The following is a 15,100-nucleotide window of genomic DNA, read 5'->3' on the forward strand; positions in this document are numbered from 1 at the left end:
AAGTAAGTCGAGAAGGACTGTTTTTTATCATACGTCATGCCCATCCAAGTCGTTTTGGATTGATATTGTGTCTTGATGGACGGTCGTGCAACTCTGTATCGATCCCTTGGCTTCCTGCTCCACCCACTATGGTATATCAAAAGGCACGGCAGCTCTACACAGCTCTTTATGGAGACAAAGGAAGATTAGTACAACTGTATCTATAGGGCAGTCACAGAGTGTTCCACAAGGTCGTGATGGAAGCATCGTGAGGGGGCGAGAAGCGTCCAGTCAAGGATGGTCGGTCTGGATTGGCTGGCATTCTGACCAATCAGGGCATGACTTCGTTTGGTCAGTGTCCTACACGTTACACGTCCGACCCAATGATGTGATGTTCGGTTATTAGGGACGGCTGGCCCCCGAACAATTGAATGGTTGCTTTTCAAAATCACTTGCGATGTGGCAGTGCCTGAAAACGTTAGACGTTCCAGTCACGTGTACACATCAGCGTGCACTGTACTTTTGCGTCTGGGATATCCGATCTCACCAGCCGACCATACCCCATGGACGACCGATTTGACACGAAGTCTGGGGAGGTGGAGCGGGGAGGAGAACCCCTCAGTTTAAAATGTTCCTGAGGCAAGGTCGTCCAACAGGATCAATTACGATAGTCCTGTAATGCAGCATGTGACGAGGTATGGTTTCCACTCGCCACAAGAACGTGCCATCAACCGACATTTGCATACGAGTGTCCGGTAGGCTGTGTATTTTTTAGCAACATATTTAGGGTACTGTGTACTTCCTCATCGAGTCATCCGACCTACTTCCTATTGGGCTCATACCCGAAACTGATGAGACTTATAGTAAATTACGGCCATCCTCACTGTCGGACATGAACCCTGTTGTCACAGCTTCTCCGATTAGTGGTCTGAACTTAACCAGGATCTGGAGCAGCTGCGGCCATCCCTGCTGGTGGGCTGAACCGACCGCTCTCTAATTGAGACGGCAGCAAAATTCACCAGTTCAGTTCGATCGACTGCGGTCATTTCAGGTGGCAAAACTTTTGGGAAGTTCCAAATATCTTAATCCACTAGGTGAGGAATTTTTACGTTCTCTGAGAGCAGTTTAGCGAAGACTGACTGCGCATTTCTGCGCAGCTTTTTACTCATAAAAACATACACTTACTCTGTACTTTTCAACCAGACTTTATAGCCTAAGGACAATGGAACTTGCATTCATACTACTGGTTTCCGGTTTCGCTTCGGCAAGCTGTATTGTCCAGTACCGAGCATTATGTGGGTTGGAACCGGGAGACAGTCTTATGGTAGTTCAGAACAGAGCGCTAGCAACATACCACGTCTCGCGATGCCGCGGTCTACTTCGAACGATATAACAGCACTTGCGCCTCAGCTGCTCTCCGCGTTTGTATCATACGAAGGCCAAAGAATAGGGCATTCTAGGTGAGGACAGTTTACGCTTCCAAAGCACTCAAAACCTCTGATGCAGTAAAATGCATGCTGTCGCCACTGCCGCCGATCTACTGCAGTTTCATCTACTGCATTTTGATTCGTTTTGGGCCCTAAGCCTGGTTAGCGACGCACACTGTCAAGATCTTCCTATCGGTAATTTTCCATCATTTTCCTAACCGCAAGAGTAGTTTTCAACTCGCTGAAAATCAACGAATAACTAAGTCGAAAGATTGCAGTCTGCTAATTTCAACCGAAATTCTTTTATGGCAAACCTCGATATGGTCTGCCCAACACGGTGTAGTCTTGATGCATTGAACATGATACTTTCGAGCTGGTTGCTGGTGCTTTGCGGTAGACACGTGTCCCAGTACCGCATTTTTGCACCTGTAGGCCGCAAGGGGTAACAATCAAATGTTACGAATTTTTAAGGGAAGTGTCGTGGCTCCCATTGTTAGGTCAAGGCGCTGATGCACATCTGCGCATGTGTCACAGAGACACCGACGGCGGTCAACGCCTGTGAGATAGTATCTTCTGTTGGTGGCGCTGGCCTAGTAACCAGGCCGCATCCAGGGCATGGTAAATCCGGTAGACAAGTCACTCATCTGCTTGTTTTAGTGGTCATCCACCCCACCAGAGTTAGCGTAACTATTCTGGTAGGTTCTCACCGAGGGGTGGGAGCACCGAAGTAGAGGCCCTGGTAGCAACGATGTCTTGGCCCCGGACATAGAAGGCGAACGTGTCACCATTGCCCTACCTGCGCATGCAGGCCACACCGGACTTAACACGGCTGAGCAGAGGAAAGTGTCCACATTTGAGCGATCGATCGAAACAACCAGAGCAGTCGCTCATCGGTGTCAGTCGCATCTTTCAGGTGCGAACATGTCCGTTCAGGCGTGAGAATTAGGGGGCACACAATCTGCCCTAACGGGGAAGAGCTGATGTGCGGTTAGTTAGGAAAGGGCCTGTCTTTTTCATTCGACATTACGGTGCGCGGCTCCGGTGACAAGCTTCCAGAGTAATCGCATTGTCGGACCACAGTGTTGCGCTTACGTTCTTATGATAAATGGGGTCAGCGAACTGCATGAAGACTGTCGTTACAAGGCCTGTTGCTACCCCGCATTACCTGGACCGCTGGCTTAGATAACCCGATTAACGCTCGATAGTGTCGCCCACCATGCTGGTTAAGGGGGTGATAACACGTCGATGCGTCTGTAGTTGTCGCAAAACGAAGTTGGTTAAGTCACAGCCGTAGCCAAGGTTGATGGCACCGAACTATTCGAAATGCAGCCATCGCTCACGAGCCGTTTCACCAGAGTTAGTATCCAGGATGTCTGTCCCTAAGTATTCGGTGCCCAGGTCGAGAGATCCGTAGATGTCAGCGGATTATCTATCCGCCAATGGTAATTAGAATGGAAACAGTGTGCCAAAATCGATTCAATTTAATCAATATTTTGCTTCTTTCTGGAGCACGAGGTGAGACGGCACAATTGGTTAGCGCGCGAGTTTACTGGACGGAAGTTCCGTAGTTCAAATCCGACCTCTTCATCTCGACTTCCCTTGTCTAGGCCTGGGTAACCTGGAACTATCCCATCCCTCGAGCTTTCTTCAGGTGGCATAGCAGCTACGCACCGAAAGGCTGTTACAGCTGAACAGTTATCTGGAGAACACCGAATTAGTGATTAACAATCAAGAACGTGAACACTGCGTCATTCATGTTGAGTGCGGTTATCTTAGTGAATCGATATTGACCGTAAATTCAGTAGAAGGAGCTTGCTCCCTGGATGCCATGTCGCTGAAGTTTTCACTTCCCTCAAAGGCGATTTCAGAGAGAAATTGTACATTCTATAGTCACTCAAGATGAAAACACCCTGGTTGAACATGAACAGTTTGTTAAAACAATGTCCGGCTATCAGGAATTCTACAGTCAACAAGTAAACTGGTAGTCAATCAATTGGTACATTCAGTAATCGCATACGAGCACCACCGAGCTGCTTAATTTCATTGTGAATACGATAATCCACGCATCTCATCGTCCACATCAGGCGGTCATTCAAGTGAACTGGACCATCATGTCATCCTATCTCCTCCTGAACACTTCCTTTAGACCCTCGTCACGAAAACTATTCCGTGGGATGCTGGTAGTTGTATACTCTAAGTGGTGTGTGTATTCGGAATGTCCTACAGTATTCTGGTAGCAGGAAAACATACATCTGAAGCAACTAGCCATCATTTCTTCCAAAATCATCTGGATGATATTCTCACCCTCAATCACGGTGTTTGGTTATAACCCCTGAGGTTTTCCCCATCCATTACTGCTGCTTCATTACTGGTCCATTGTGATAGAACCTCATCCTGTGGAAACCAGACGGCATTGGTTCGATTCGTCTCAACGGGTTATGGACTTACCTGTTGGTGGACGAGAAAGTTCAAGTGGTTAGAGCGCGAATTTACTGACCGGAAGGTTCGTGGTTTGAACCCGACCTGTGCCTCTCGAATTCCCCTGTCCAGGCTTGGGCAACCTGGCAGAATCCCAGCCCAGCCCTCGCCTTCGGGTGGCATGGCAGTTAGGCACCAAAAGGGTGTTACAGCAGAGCGACTATCTTCTCTTCTCTTATTTTGATCTTATCTTATACCTGTTGCTTGTTAGGAGTTACATTGTTTGGATGTTTTCCGCACATTTGTTTCCAATTTCTAATCTACTACATTGGGGAAGGTCACACGAAAATAACCCATTCACTGTCTGCGTCAAATATTAGCACAACTTCTTGAAAGTGTCTGCCCATTACTGATCACATCTCATCAGTAGTTGTTTTAAACGTTCGCGTAGCCTCATGGTATGGTAACCGTGCTACCCATACCTGCCTTATCATACGGTATTGCTATCTGGACTCACTTGATCACTGCTGAAAAGAGACCAGAATCCTATTGGATGTGTTCGTTTTGGAAGGCAAAAGACTCTTCCTTTCCCAATGCTGTATGCTCTGTGAACTACGACCATCACCGCGTTCAGTTGCTTTGATATACCCGCATCCAGTTATTTAAGATACTCTCATCGCCCGTGTCACTTGTCCCATGTCTAATCAACGCAGTGGATCGATTACTGTTCCAGCTTCCCAGGCCTTGGGCGCAGCTGTTATGTCATCCAGACTGCAGCTGGATCAGACCTTCACAAGCCTTGTTACAGTGGGCTTAATGCAATTAGCTGACCTCGTTTGTAGATTCTTGAGAACGTGGATGGAACATCGAGTCTCGGCGTGTGTACCGCAACGCCTGTCACCTATGCCTAGGGTGTTCGGGCTGCTCAAGGGCGCGCAGAGTGAAGTGCTTGCTTGGGTTGCGTAAACCATGGCTGCTCAGTGAATTAATCACAACACCAGACGGTTGTCGGACTTGCGATGCTTAGTCGAGATCGGGAACGTAGAGGCTCATCCGTGACTGCCCTACCAATCTGCAAAGTACTTTGGCCTGCAGTCATGTGGATTTGGAGATACCCGCGCTGGAATGCAGTTTGTGGTCAAACGTTAAATAGGGTGAAATCAAACGTCCAACAGCCTTTGCTAGTTATTTTTCATAAGCACCCAAACATCTACTTAGATATTTGCGAATGCTGTATTATCTCCAATAAAGCAACCTCGCAACATGCGTTTTCCCGTAGCAGACCAAGTCACTTTTACGTTAGAATGCCCTGAATAACCGGAGGTTTCTCCGGTCAGATCCGCCCCCACCCAATAGTAAACGAAACAAGCGATTTTGGTGGGCATTATTTGCTTCAGGAATCACCGTCTTTGCTTCACGCTGTCTTCATTTCATCGTCTATGTTATGCAAGGGAAGGGCCAATATCACACTGGATTTGAGCAGCCTCCAGATGTGACAAGTTCGTCAGTGAAAAACTCCGATGACCGTAGATGGCGAACTCAGAGGTTAAGTTTTGGGAAGCTAGACACAATGTCTAGCTGAAAGTCAACTATGGCTAATCTGGTGGATAAACATTCCATGCACGCAAACACTCGATGCAAACTGCACAAACGTTATATCTATTTTTTGGAAATATTGAGGTGTCGTTTTCATAATGCTTTCTTGGTTCATCGAATAATTCCAATCGCCTTTGGGTTGCGGTTAGCCGTTGTGGGCAAGTGTTGTGATTTGCTGAATGGTAGTGCAACTCTGTATCGGTCCCTTGGCTTCCTGCTCCGCCCACTATGATGTATCAAAAGGCACGGTAGCTATACACAGCTCCTTATGGAGACAGTGTTCCACAAGGTCGTCCCAGAATCTCCGTGAGGGGGCGAGAAGCGTCGAGTCACAGATGCTTGACTCGGATTGGCTGGCACTCTGACCAATCAGGGCATGCCTTCGTTTGGCCCATGTCATGCACGTGACACCCGTGCAAATGATATGCTGTTCGGTTATTAGGGACGGCTGGCCACCGAACAGCGAGGTAGCTGATATACGTTAACTTACACAGTATACGTGGCCTCCAAACAAAGTCAGTCAACTTGTTATTGATTGTTTCATTGTTTAGGGCATAGGAAAATATTTTCGTGTAAACTACTCTTGTCTTTCGATTCAAGCACGAAAACTAATCCCGATCGATCTTCACTATTTTCAGTGTATCTTCCTATTCTCCTACGTATGGTCCATCGGGGCCACTACGGATGAAAATGGTCGAAAGTACTTTGACAAGCTGACTCGTGAACTGATGAATGGCGGCATGATGGAAGAGACGAGACAACGACTCGCCCTGTTGGAACTGGTACCGCCACCGTTGCAAGATTATGGCAAACCATTCCCAATCAAACGATCTGTGTATGATTATCGCCTTGTGATTGATGTGAGTCTTCTAGTTTGGTAGTTTTGAAGACAAACCGGTTCCATGATCGGATTTATCTGTGGAATAGGACTGTTGAAGACGATTCGTCCGTGAGACCGACTCTGATAAGCTTTTGTTGCTTCAAGTATTGATGATTTCCCCATTACTCAATAACGAGGTTATGCAATTAATTCAAGCTCCTGTCCTCACTCTGAATATAGGGAATTCCCCGTGCATACTGGCATTATTGGCATGAATGTTCTAGTTCGCTTCTAACGCTTCGGTTAATCGCCCCATTGCAGAATCAATTCACTAGATGAATTCAAAGTCTTCGTAATGCACTACTCATACGGTTGCTGAAAATTCGTCTACAGCCCACAACCGGTTTCGCCCAAACCAAATTAGTTTGCAAATGAGCGTATTTCGCTAATTGCGTGCAATTTGGTTTCAAGTAGAACATAAGGTTGATGGAAACTCGGGGACTGCACCTACCTGATGAGCCCCAAGAAGGGTGAAACCGGTCGTGGGCTGTCGACAGATTTTCAGCAACTTTGTGAGTAGCGGATTACGAATATATATGTATCACGATATCTCAAATATCGTAGCGACTGAAACACGAGGCGGCCTGGTGCTACACATTTAGTTGTCTGGAAACATCACAAACGAGAGATTCAGCTGGGTTCCAGGTGATTCTCTCGCAAAACCAAATTCGTTTGCAAACGAGTGTATATTCACTAAATTCATTGTCTTGTTTCTCCAACTTGTGTACCATTAAGAGGAATAGTTGAGGAAGCCTACGTGTCTTTCTTAGTTTAGTGTCAAACTCTTGGAGTTCGTCGTTGTCATAGAACTGTCCGCAACACAATGTTCAAAGCGGAGAGGAAGCCCGTGAAAAAAAATTCATGGTGGCCGTCATACATAGTACACGGGATAAACTACTCTAGATTAACAAAAGTTGTGTTCATGAGTACGTGGAGCGTTCAATTTCCTCGGTCTCTTTTACCCAGTACGTCTTCCAAACTGGCATCCACGTATACAGTAAACACCCATCCGAAGAAGTGCACATGAAGTAGAAACCAAGGACTGTGCACTCCACAAAAGATTCCCCGGTCAGAGTTGCTGCTCCGTATGAAAACCAATAAATTCCGATCGGGGTTCCCTGAAGTCAATATCGTCGCCTAGGGTGCGAAAAAGCTAGACCGGCGGTCTCACTTTGTTGTTCTACACACTAGACATTGCTCCTGTGGAATTGTACCGAAATTTGGATCATCAGTGCGCATCCCAACTCAGTGAAGAAGTTTTAAAAATTTTCATCACCAACTGCCCCAGAGGAATGGATACATGAATTAGAGCAATGCAACTGACAAAACGCATGATAAAAGGCGATCGGATCGTGCGCTTTGGGCCGCCAATAATTCAAATTAATTGGTAGGGACTTGTTCATCAGTGAATGACCCAAATCATTAGATATAATGACGGACATCGGCAAACGATTGATCCTGGTTGGCCCATAAACTGAGCTACATCGGTCCATTTTCCCTAGTGTACGTGCTTACTGATGTTTTCGCTTTCAAACCTAACTCCATCCAACTCTGGCACGGGAATATCTGACAAAAGTTACCCCGATAATGCGGTTCATCTGAAAGCTGGTAGTGTCTCGTACTTAGCAAACGCACAACCACCAATCCATCGCTATGCACCACCGTGCTCCCTAGCAACGCACTAATGATGTCACACCGCTTGGTGATCAAACGATTGCAATCAATCAAATTGCACAGCTTAGCGAACAAACCAATGACCACATCTGTTCCTCACTAAGTAGTATCGTAATACTGAGTTGAGTAAACGCACGTGAACAAGCATACCCAATAATCTAAGTTTCTTTTCTTTCTTATAAACTGTCTCATTGGTACATCGTCACGATTTTGCTGTGTTTAGCATTTAGCAACATCGATTTATGTGTGTCAGAGAGTTTCTCAGCAACCTTATGAGTAGTGTGTTATGTCTAGAAATCCAATGGGGTTTTACTGATATATCTCAAATCCTAGTAGAAGATAACTCAGCTCACGAGCCTCCACTGAAGAGTTTAATCCCGAGGAGATACGATACTTACTTGGTTCCTTGAAGGCCACTCCACCGAAGAAAACACTCTCAGCTAGACTATTCAGGTTGTCCCTCACGAGAGGTCACCTGTATACCCGAATCTGGAAGTTCGATAGAGTCACGTCGAATCTCGTTCCCATGTGTACGCTAAAGCAATTAACTCAGGCAACCGTTATTCTCATTTCGCCTCCAGATCCCCAAAGCCGGTGCACCGGTAAGTAATTCATGGACAACGTTTTTTCTCATTTTCTTTGCCTATATTTCAATCTTTCTGTATGTAGTTACTCTTGATAACTGCAGTATTTTGGTTGTTTTTTTTGCGGAGTTTCTTGCGCTCGGTTGCACTCTGTTATAGAATTTCTAACGTGGTGAGATTGATTGACATTCATTTCACATGTACATAACAATCTAACCAAACGTCATGGCGACTAGAAATAACCTCCTACGTTCAACTTTGCATATGGTTACATTCTGTTCCGGTCAACGTATGGTTTTTTTAATGTAGTAGATGCGTGTGATTTGTAATGCACTACTCAAATGAGTGTATTTGGTTAGATGCACGTGACTTTGTTCATGAGGAGTGATCAAACCAGAGTTGACTTACTCCCCACTCACTGGACGAGCAGAGTGCGGCATCTGCTTAACCTCCTAACTTTTCCGCGTTTCATCTTGGTTTCTCGCAAGAACTCCGCCGATTCTTTGTACAGTGTACCTTAACCACACGTGGAAACCACAGGTCGACAAAGCGAAACTATTTTAGATAACGATCGGAAGTTAATTCTGGTACATTCAAGTACTGACCACATTATCGACTTTACTGCCCAGGTTGGTCACTCCGTACATTTGAATGTGACACATTTTGGAAGTCTAGTGGAACGTGGAAAGCTGCAGGTCAAATTGTCAGTGTCCATGGTATCGAAAATAAGTGTGAAAGCAACAAAGACGCACATACCGTACCAGGAATACTAGAATGGATGAAATACTGGCTCAAAATAGGGCTAGTTCCGACCGGTCTGTGGTTATCCTTGGACGATCTCTGCCTCTCACTATTCGGTTGCAGTTGTCTTTCTAAGATATGCTCATCCGTTTCCCTGTGTTCAGAATCCCGATACCGTGTTGATTTCTCTCAGCTTAGAGCATGAAGCAGTCTGATGCAACAGTACTGACTAAATTGAACACATCCTCAACACTAAGATACTGCTCATTTCTAAAGATTACCGGGGGCTGGATTTCAGTTGTTACCCCGTTTCTACCCTATGGTTGAGTTACCTTGTTAGTCAGAATCTTCGATAGATCAAGCAATACTAACGGTATTCCACCGAAGAGAAAGCAGACCTTGGGGACTGCAGCATGGTATGGGAATGACTTAGCTTGTGCACATTCGTCCCAATTCATGAGGTGGGGGGACGGCCATATGTGTACATTGCTGTTCTCCAAACCGCATAAGTTTTTCCTCCCTTGTTTAACCTTTGTTATATTCTGCATCTTTATCGGTGAACTAACAGGTGTGTAACGTTTCAAGAAGCTGGTCTCAGAACACCCGTGGGGGATTGAACCAGGGTCTCCCAAGTGTTATTTCACAGACTAAACGAACTCAAAGCAATTGAAAACCACCTAACTGGTGAATCTAACCGTCCGGACTATCCGGATTAGACAGTGTCGTAGGTTTACGCCGATCAGAGTGCAGCGGTAGGTCTCCGGTTGGAGTCGGGGTATTAATGATCTTCTCTGTCGCGGCGCCGAAATCCGGTTAACCAAGAGCATCAACAGGGCGCCACAAAAGATGTATAGTTGTGGTTAACTGGTGCGCGGTTTGGCACCAATTCTTCATTGTAGGCTAATGTTGATGGCATCCGTGTACACGACACTATTCACATGGTGTCAAAGAAGTACAGAAAATTCAGAATTCATTTCATTTCACTTTTTGTCCTTTTGTGGTGTTCTACGTACGGTTCAGAAGCACTGAACTCATTGTTGACCTCAGTAGTGGTAAGCGAATGTCCTCACATTGCTAAGGTCATCATTACTCTAACCACTCGGCTTGACTGACGTCAAATATAACTTTTTAGTCGTTTTAACATACCATTACCTTTATTGTGGAACTTTTCGTTTCATTCTTTATACAGCCCCCATCCACTGATGACGGTGAGGATCAGGTAAGTTGCTAAACGAAAATTTCACCATCTGGTTCTCACCAAACTACTATTTTTCTACTACAAACTGAATATTTCTTGAAGCAAAAATAGAACGGTAATGCACTTTGGTAGATTGCATTTGAAACACCGTAACCATTATTAGTATGTGATTTGTGACCGACCAAGTTAAGTTACTTTAGTAGAGACTTGTCTTGAACTAACTCGTCAGGAGTAAAAACGTCGGCTTAACGAGTGTTTCCAAAGGTTTTCACGAAAACCAGTGCGTTACTCAAGGACTGGGTACTCTCGGAGTCCGCTAAAACCGCGTTGGCTTTGTAAACAGTCTCTTCTGACTTGCACGTGTCATAACGACTTTGCCGTACAGTTGAATTTGATCTCATGCTGTGTGACATGAAGTCATTTTTGTAACTTATTGATTCTCATCCTATTCAGAAAGAGTAAACGGAGTGCTAATCTGCCGTCTCGTTTGAGAGTATTCCAAGAAATACTGAAATCGTTTTATACTTCAAAGTTCATACTTTCTAGTTTGCATTTCATCAGTGTCTTCTTCCGGTGGATTTGATATTGTAATACGCTATAAACTGAAACAAAGGTCGCGTTTTGCAATTCAGTCTTGCCAATTGGGACGGTATCCAAGTATACGTTCACTGTGATTCAGTTAAGCCTTCTGATCATGAAATATCTACGTGAAATATCTAGTGTTTCGTCAAACCAAGGGCAATGGGATGATTTCGTTACTCTTGATAAAAAGTACTACGATTTGAAACTTGATAACTTCTTCATGAAGGAAACTACTCACAAGGTTGCTGAAAACTCTCTGACAGCCCACGACCGGTTTCACTCTTCTTGGTAGCTTCTTGTCCGACACAATCCAGCACGGAGACAACCAGACGGTGTGCAACCATCCGTCACCTCTGTCTAGATGCCGGAGAATAACCAACAAGTTGCTAAAAACTCCCGGACAGCCTACGTCCGATTTCGTCCTTCATCAGGTAGGCGTGTTAGTGCATTGTTGATGATGGCCATAACACAAATCAGAAGGTGTATGCACTATGCATGGTTGACAGTGGTGGGTTGCAACACGTATATAAATGGGAGCAAGTCAAAAAAAGGAACTTATCGTCCGTGAGAGTTCCTTGGTGAAAGTCCGAACGGCGGGAATGTGTTTTTCTCCGCAGTATGGCTGCTACACGTGTCCCATAGTTGTCCGTGGACTTGTGGAGAGCGGTTGACTTCTGCTCCCTGCGTGCGCGCGAGTCTGTGTGCTGACTGTGTTCGGTTTCCCTATATGTAGGGTCCGTTCGTTATACGTGGGCGTGTCAGCACATGAGTTGTTGCTACGCTCTCTAGACGTTGTGGACAATCGACGTCTGGTGGGTCATCTTAATGTGACGTGGTTGTGAGCATGAAAAAAGACAAGTCTCGTGAACCAGTAGGCGAATGTGAGCTGAACAGTCAAGCGCTTGGGTGACGGGGTAGCTACAGGCGCAGTGCCCTAGTTTGCGTCATCCCTATGTTGAATCCAAATTGCACGAAATTAGCAATATACACTCTTTGCTTAGCGATTTGGTTCCCACGCAATTCAGTTGGGTGTTCCGTGAAAAAACCAACGTGGTGTGAAAATTAGTGTATTTTTGGAGGTTCGTACAACTTGGGTTCAAGTAGATCATAAGGAAGCTATGCTCACCTGGTGAGCCCAACCCAAAAAGGCGAAACGGTTGGTGGGCTGTCGAAGAGTTTTCTGCAATCCCAGGAGTCGTTTTCTTCAGGATTGTATGCTACGAAATCTTGAATATCGTGTCAATTGAAACATGAGTCAGCCTTTGTGCAGCACGTTCGATTGAAGAACATCATAAACAAGAGATTCAGATTAGTTTCAGGTGAGTCTCCCGTGAAAACCGCATGGGTATGTAAATGATGTAAATGTTGACTGACACTAATGTTTGCTGATCCGACAATGTTAAAGGTCCGCCTATCATTTTGACCCTTTTCCGTCACGAGCGTTTCTTTTAAATGGCCTCAGCTCATCACACAAACTTCATACTGAGGTTAAAAATACTACTGTGTTACCAACGTCCCTTTCTTTGAGTTCGAACGGATCACAGAAATAAAAGAAACGCTGAAGTTTAGGTTTCTTATCGGAAAAAGACTAAAATGAATGAAAACACATGGATCAATATTGCAAAACACACGTATTTCTTTGTCTGACTGCCTGATATGAACTGAGGTCTGAGGTTATGTAAGCGGCCATTACAATAGTGCCATTCCACCCCCTAAAAGGTCATGGGTGGTTAACCTCGTTGTGTCCTAGTGGTCCACTGCATTCAGTAAAAAGAGAATTGTTCAGCTGTAACACCATTTCGATGCGTAGCTGCCATGCCACCCGAAGGAAGCACGAGGGCTGAGATACTGCCTGATTCTCCAAGCCTGGAGAGGAACAGCCGAGATACAGAGGTCGGGTTCAAACCTTGAAACCTTCGGGTCAGTGAATTTGTGTTTTAACTACTATGTTTCAACCACTCGCTGAATTCAGCAGAAAATGGGATACCACTAACTTAGGCTTTACTGGGCCCTTTGTTCTGGACCGGCACTCACCATTTCGGTAGTGTGCTGTCTAACAGGATATGCATGAACCCTATTGCCTCACCAAAGACTAAAAAAGATTTTCAAACTGCTGCTGAAATGAGTAGACTTCAAGACGGTAATAAAGCTTAAAATTTCTGGGTTCGTTGAAGGATTAATGGGACCGTTCCCTAGCACTACAAACATAATGTGAGGTTTCTTGATTTCCAACTTTGGATTATATGAGAAACCAGGGAGATCCGATGAGAAAGACCGTATGCAACAACAATGCACACATCTGCACGCTGTTATGCAACTTATGGTAAACTTTGTGAGGCTGTGTGCACTTTTACGCATTTTATTGTTACCTTTTGTTATGTCTGCTGATTCGCCAATCTGTGGTATCTGCTGCTGACCCGCTCCAGTGTCTAATGCCGGAGAAAAAAGGCTCACAGAGGGCAGCACAACAGCTTCATTCCGAACAAGCGAGTGCGAGAGCGTGAGTGCGTGCGAATGCCAATGTACAGCAGTCTCAAGCTATTTATTGGAGGGACACTGTCCGAACTTTGTCCAGTACTGACGATGCGTCTGGCTTGGTACGGGGCTGTGACGCGCCGCATATTGAGGGGGCGTTGTCTGTCTGGTCAACACCTAGCAGAGCTGAGAGTCTCGGTAGATTTCGGGTATTCAGTTGTTGCTTTCAGGAATGTGACCTTCCTGATACCTTTATGGTGTCTGTCCGCTAGACTAAGTCGAACCTACCTACCTTTTGCAATTGCCGTCAGATCAAAAGGACTTGGTGTGTCATTATTGATCTTTTCACTTTTATTGTATGGTATTGGCGTATTGGTGAAAGCGTAGTTTAAGAAAGCTCGAAATAGCTCATTGGTTACTGCGTGAACCTACTGCCTGGAAGGGCCATGGTTCGAACCCAATCTCTACATCTTGGTCGCTCTTGCCCAGCCCTGGGTAACCTGGCAGTATCTCATTCCTCATGCTTGCTTCGGTTGGTATGGCAGCCAGGCACTGAGAAGGTATTACAGCTGGACGGTTTTCATTCTTAGTGTCATTATTATTATTACTGCCATTAAGGTAAAACAATCCGAATCCCCTACGAACGACACTTCCAGTCGTCGAAACAAGCAGACTTTGGAGTCTAACATATGTTACGGAATACGACTTGATTGTTAGCATCTATAAACAACCATAAATACCACACAACACACTCATTTTTGCACTAATTCCATGGCCTGATCCAATTTTACCGGCATCCTTCGTTTATGGTGTTCTTTGACTTCTGCGCGAAGGCTGCTCATAAAGAAGAAATTCAGGTGGGATTCAGTTCACTCTCGCATCAAAAGCAAATTCGTTTACAAATAGGTGTAGTTCACGAATCGCGTACAATTTGGGTTCAAAGGGAACATAGGGTCGACGGAAACTCTGAGGCGACGCCTGACTGATGAGCTCCAAAGAAGGACAAAAGTGGTAGTGAGCATTGGAGAGTTTTCAATAACGTTGTTAGTACTGTTCTGTCTGGAATTTTTAGTTCACAGGTGGCTACACATTCCAATCAAAAACACTACACACATCCCAGATTTCCGTGCAGTAGTGAACGTACGCATTAGTTCATAGCGTCCCTCTCGGTCAATCATTCCTTACTATTGAGCACTGAGTTATTTGGTGCAGGGGACAGGTGGTCTGACGTACGGCAGAAAAGCGTGACTTCGTGCGTTCTACCTAGAGGTTTGTACAACGGTCCTGCATAGGATTTACTCAATATTTTCACAATGACTTCATCCTTTTCTTCTCCGAATCAGGGCCCTGTCAAATGGGAACTGTGGAAGGACACCATCAGACATGCACCACCAATCCCGAAAGATGCGACATTCCACGAGATTATCGTACCCACAGTGGAAACGGTTCGTTGCTGCCGACTTCTAGAACTCTTTCTGATTAACGGGAAGCCAGCCTTATTTGTCGGACCGACCGGAACCGGGAAGTCGTGCTATATCATGGTACG

At 45.4% G+C, this 15,100-nt stretch overlaps 2 protein-coding genes across 2 annotated transcripts in view; one reads left to right on the top strand and one right to left on the bottom strand.

Annotated features, from left to right (window-relative positions):
* T265_08729 (hypothetical protein) overlaps nucleotides 1-15,100 on the bottom strand; it is a gene marked incomplete at both ends in the record, with an annotated part of 84,000 nt that overhangs the window by 44,666 nt on the left and 24,234 nt on the right. The window lies entirely within an intron of this gene.
* T265_08730 (hypothetical protein) overlaps nucleotides 1-15,100 on the top strand; it is a gene marked incomplete at both ends in the record, with an annotated part of 81,115 nt that overhangs the window by 40,761 nt on the left and 25,254 nt on the right. Inside the window, 2 exons of the mRNA XM_009174610.1 lie at nucleotides 6,059-6,280; nucleotides 14,898-15,095. Of these exons, the coding sequence (XP_009172874.1) occupies nucleotides 6,059-6,280; nucleotides 14,898-15,095 (420 nt within the window). The remainder of the gene's footprint in view (nucleotides 1-6,058; nucleotides 6,281-14,897; nucleotides 15,096-15,100) is intronic.

This window comes from Opisthorchis viverrini (genome assembly GCF_000715545.1).
Source record: "Opisthorchis viverrini unplaced genomic scaffold opera_v5_231, whole genome shotgun sequence".
In the NCBI taxonomy this organism is placed as follows: Eukaryota; Metazoa; Platyhelminthes; class Trematoda; order Opisthorchiida; family Opisthorchiidae; genus Opisthorchis; species Opisthorchis viverrini.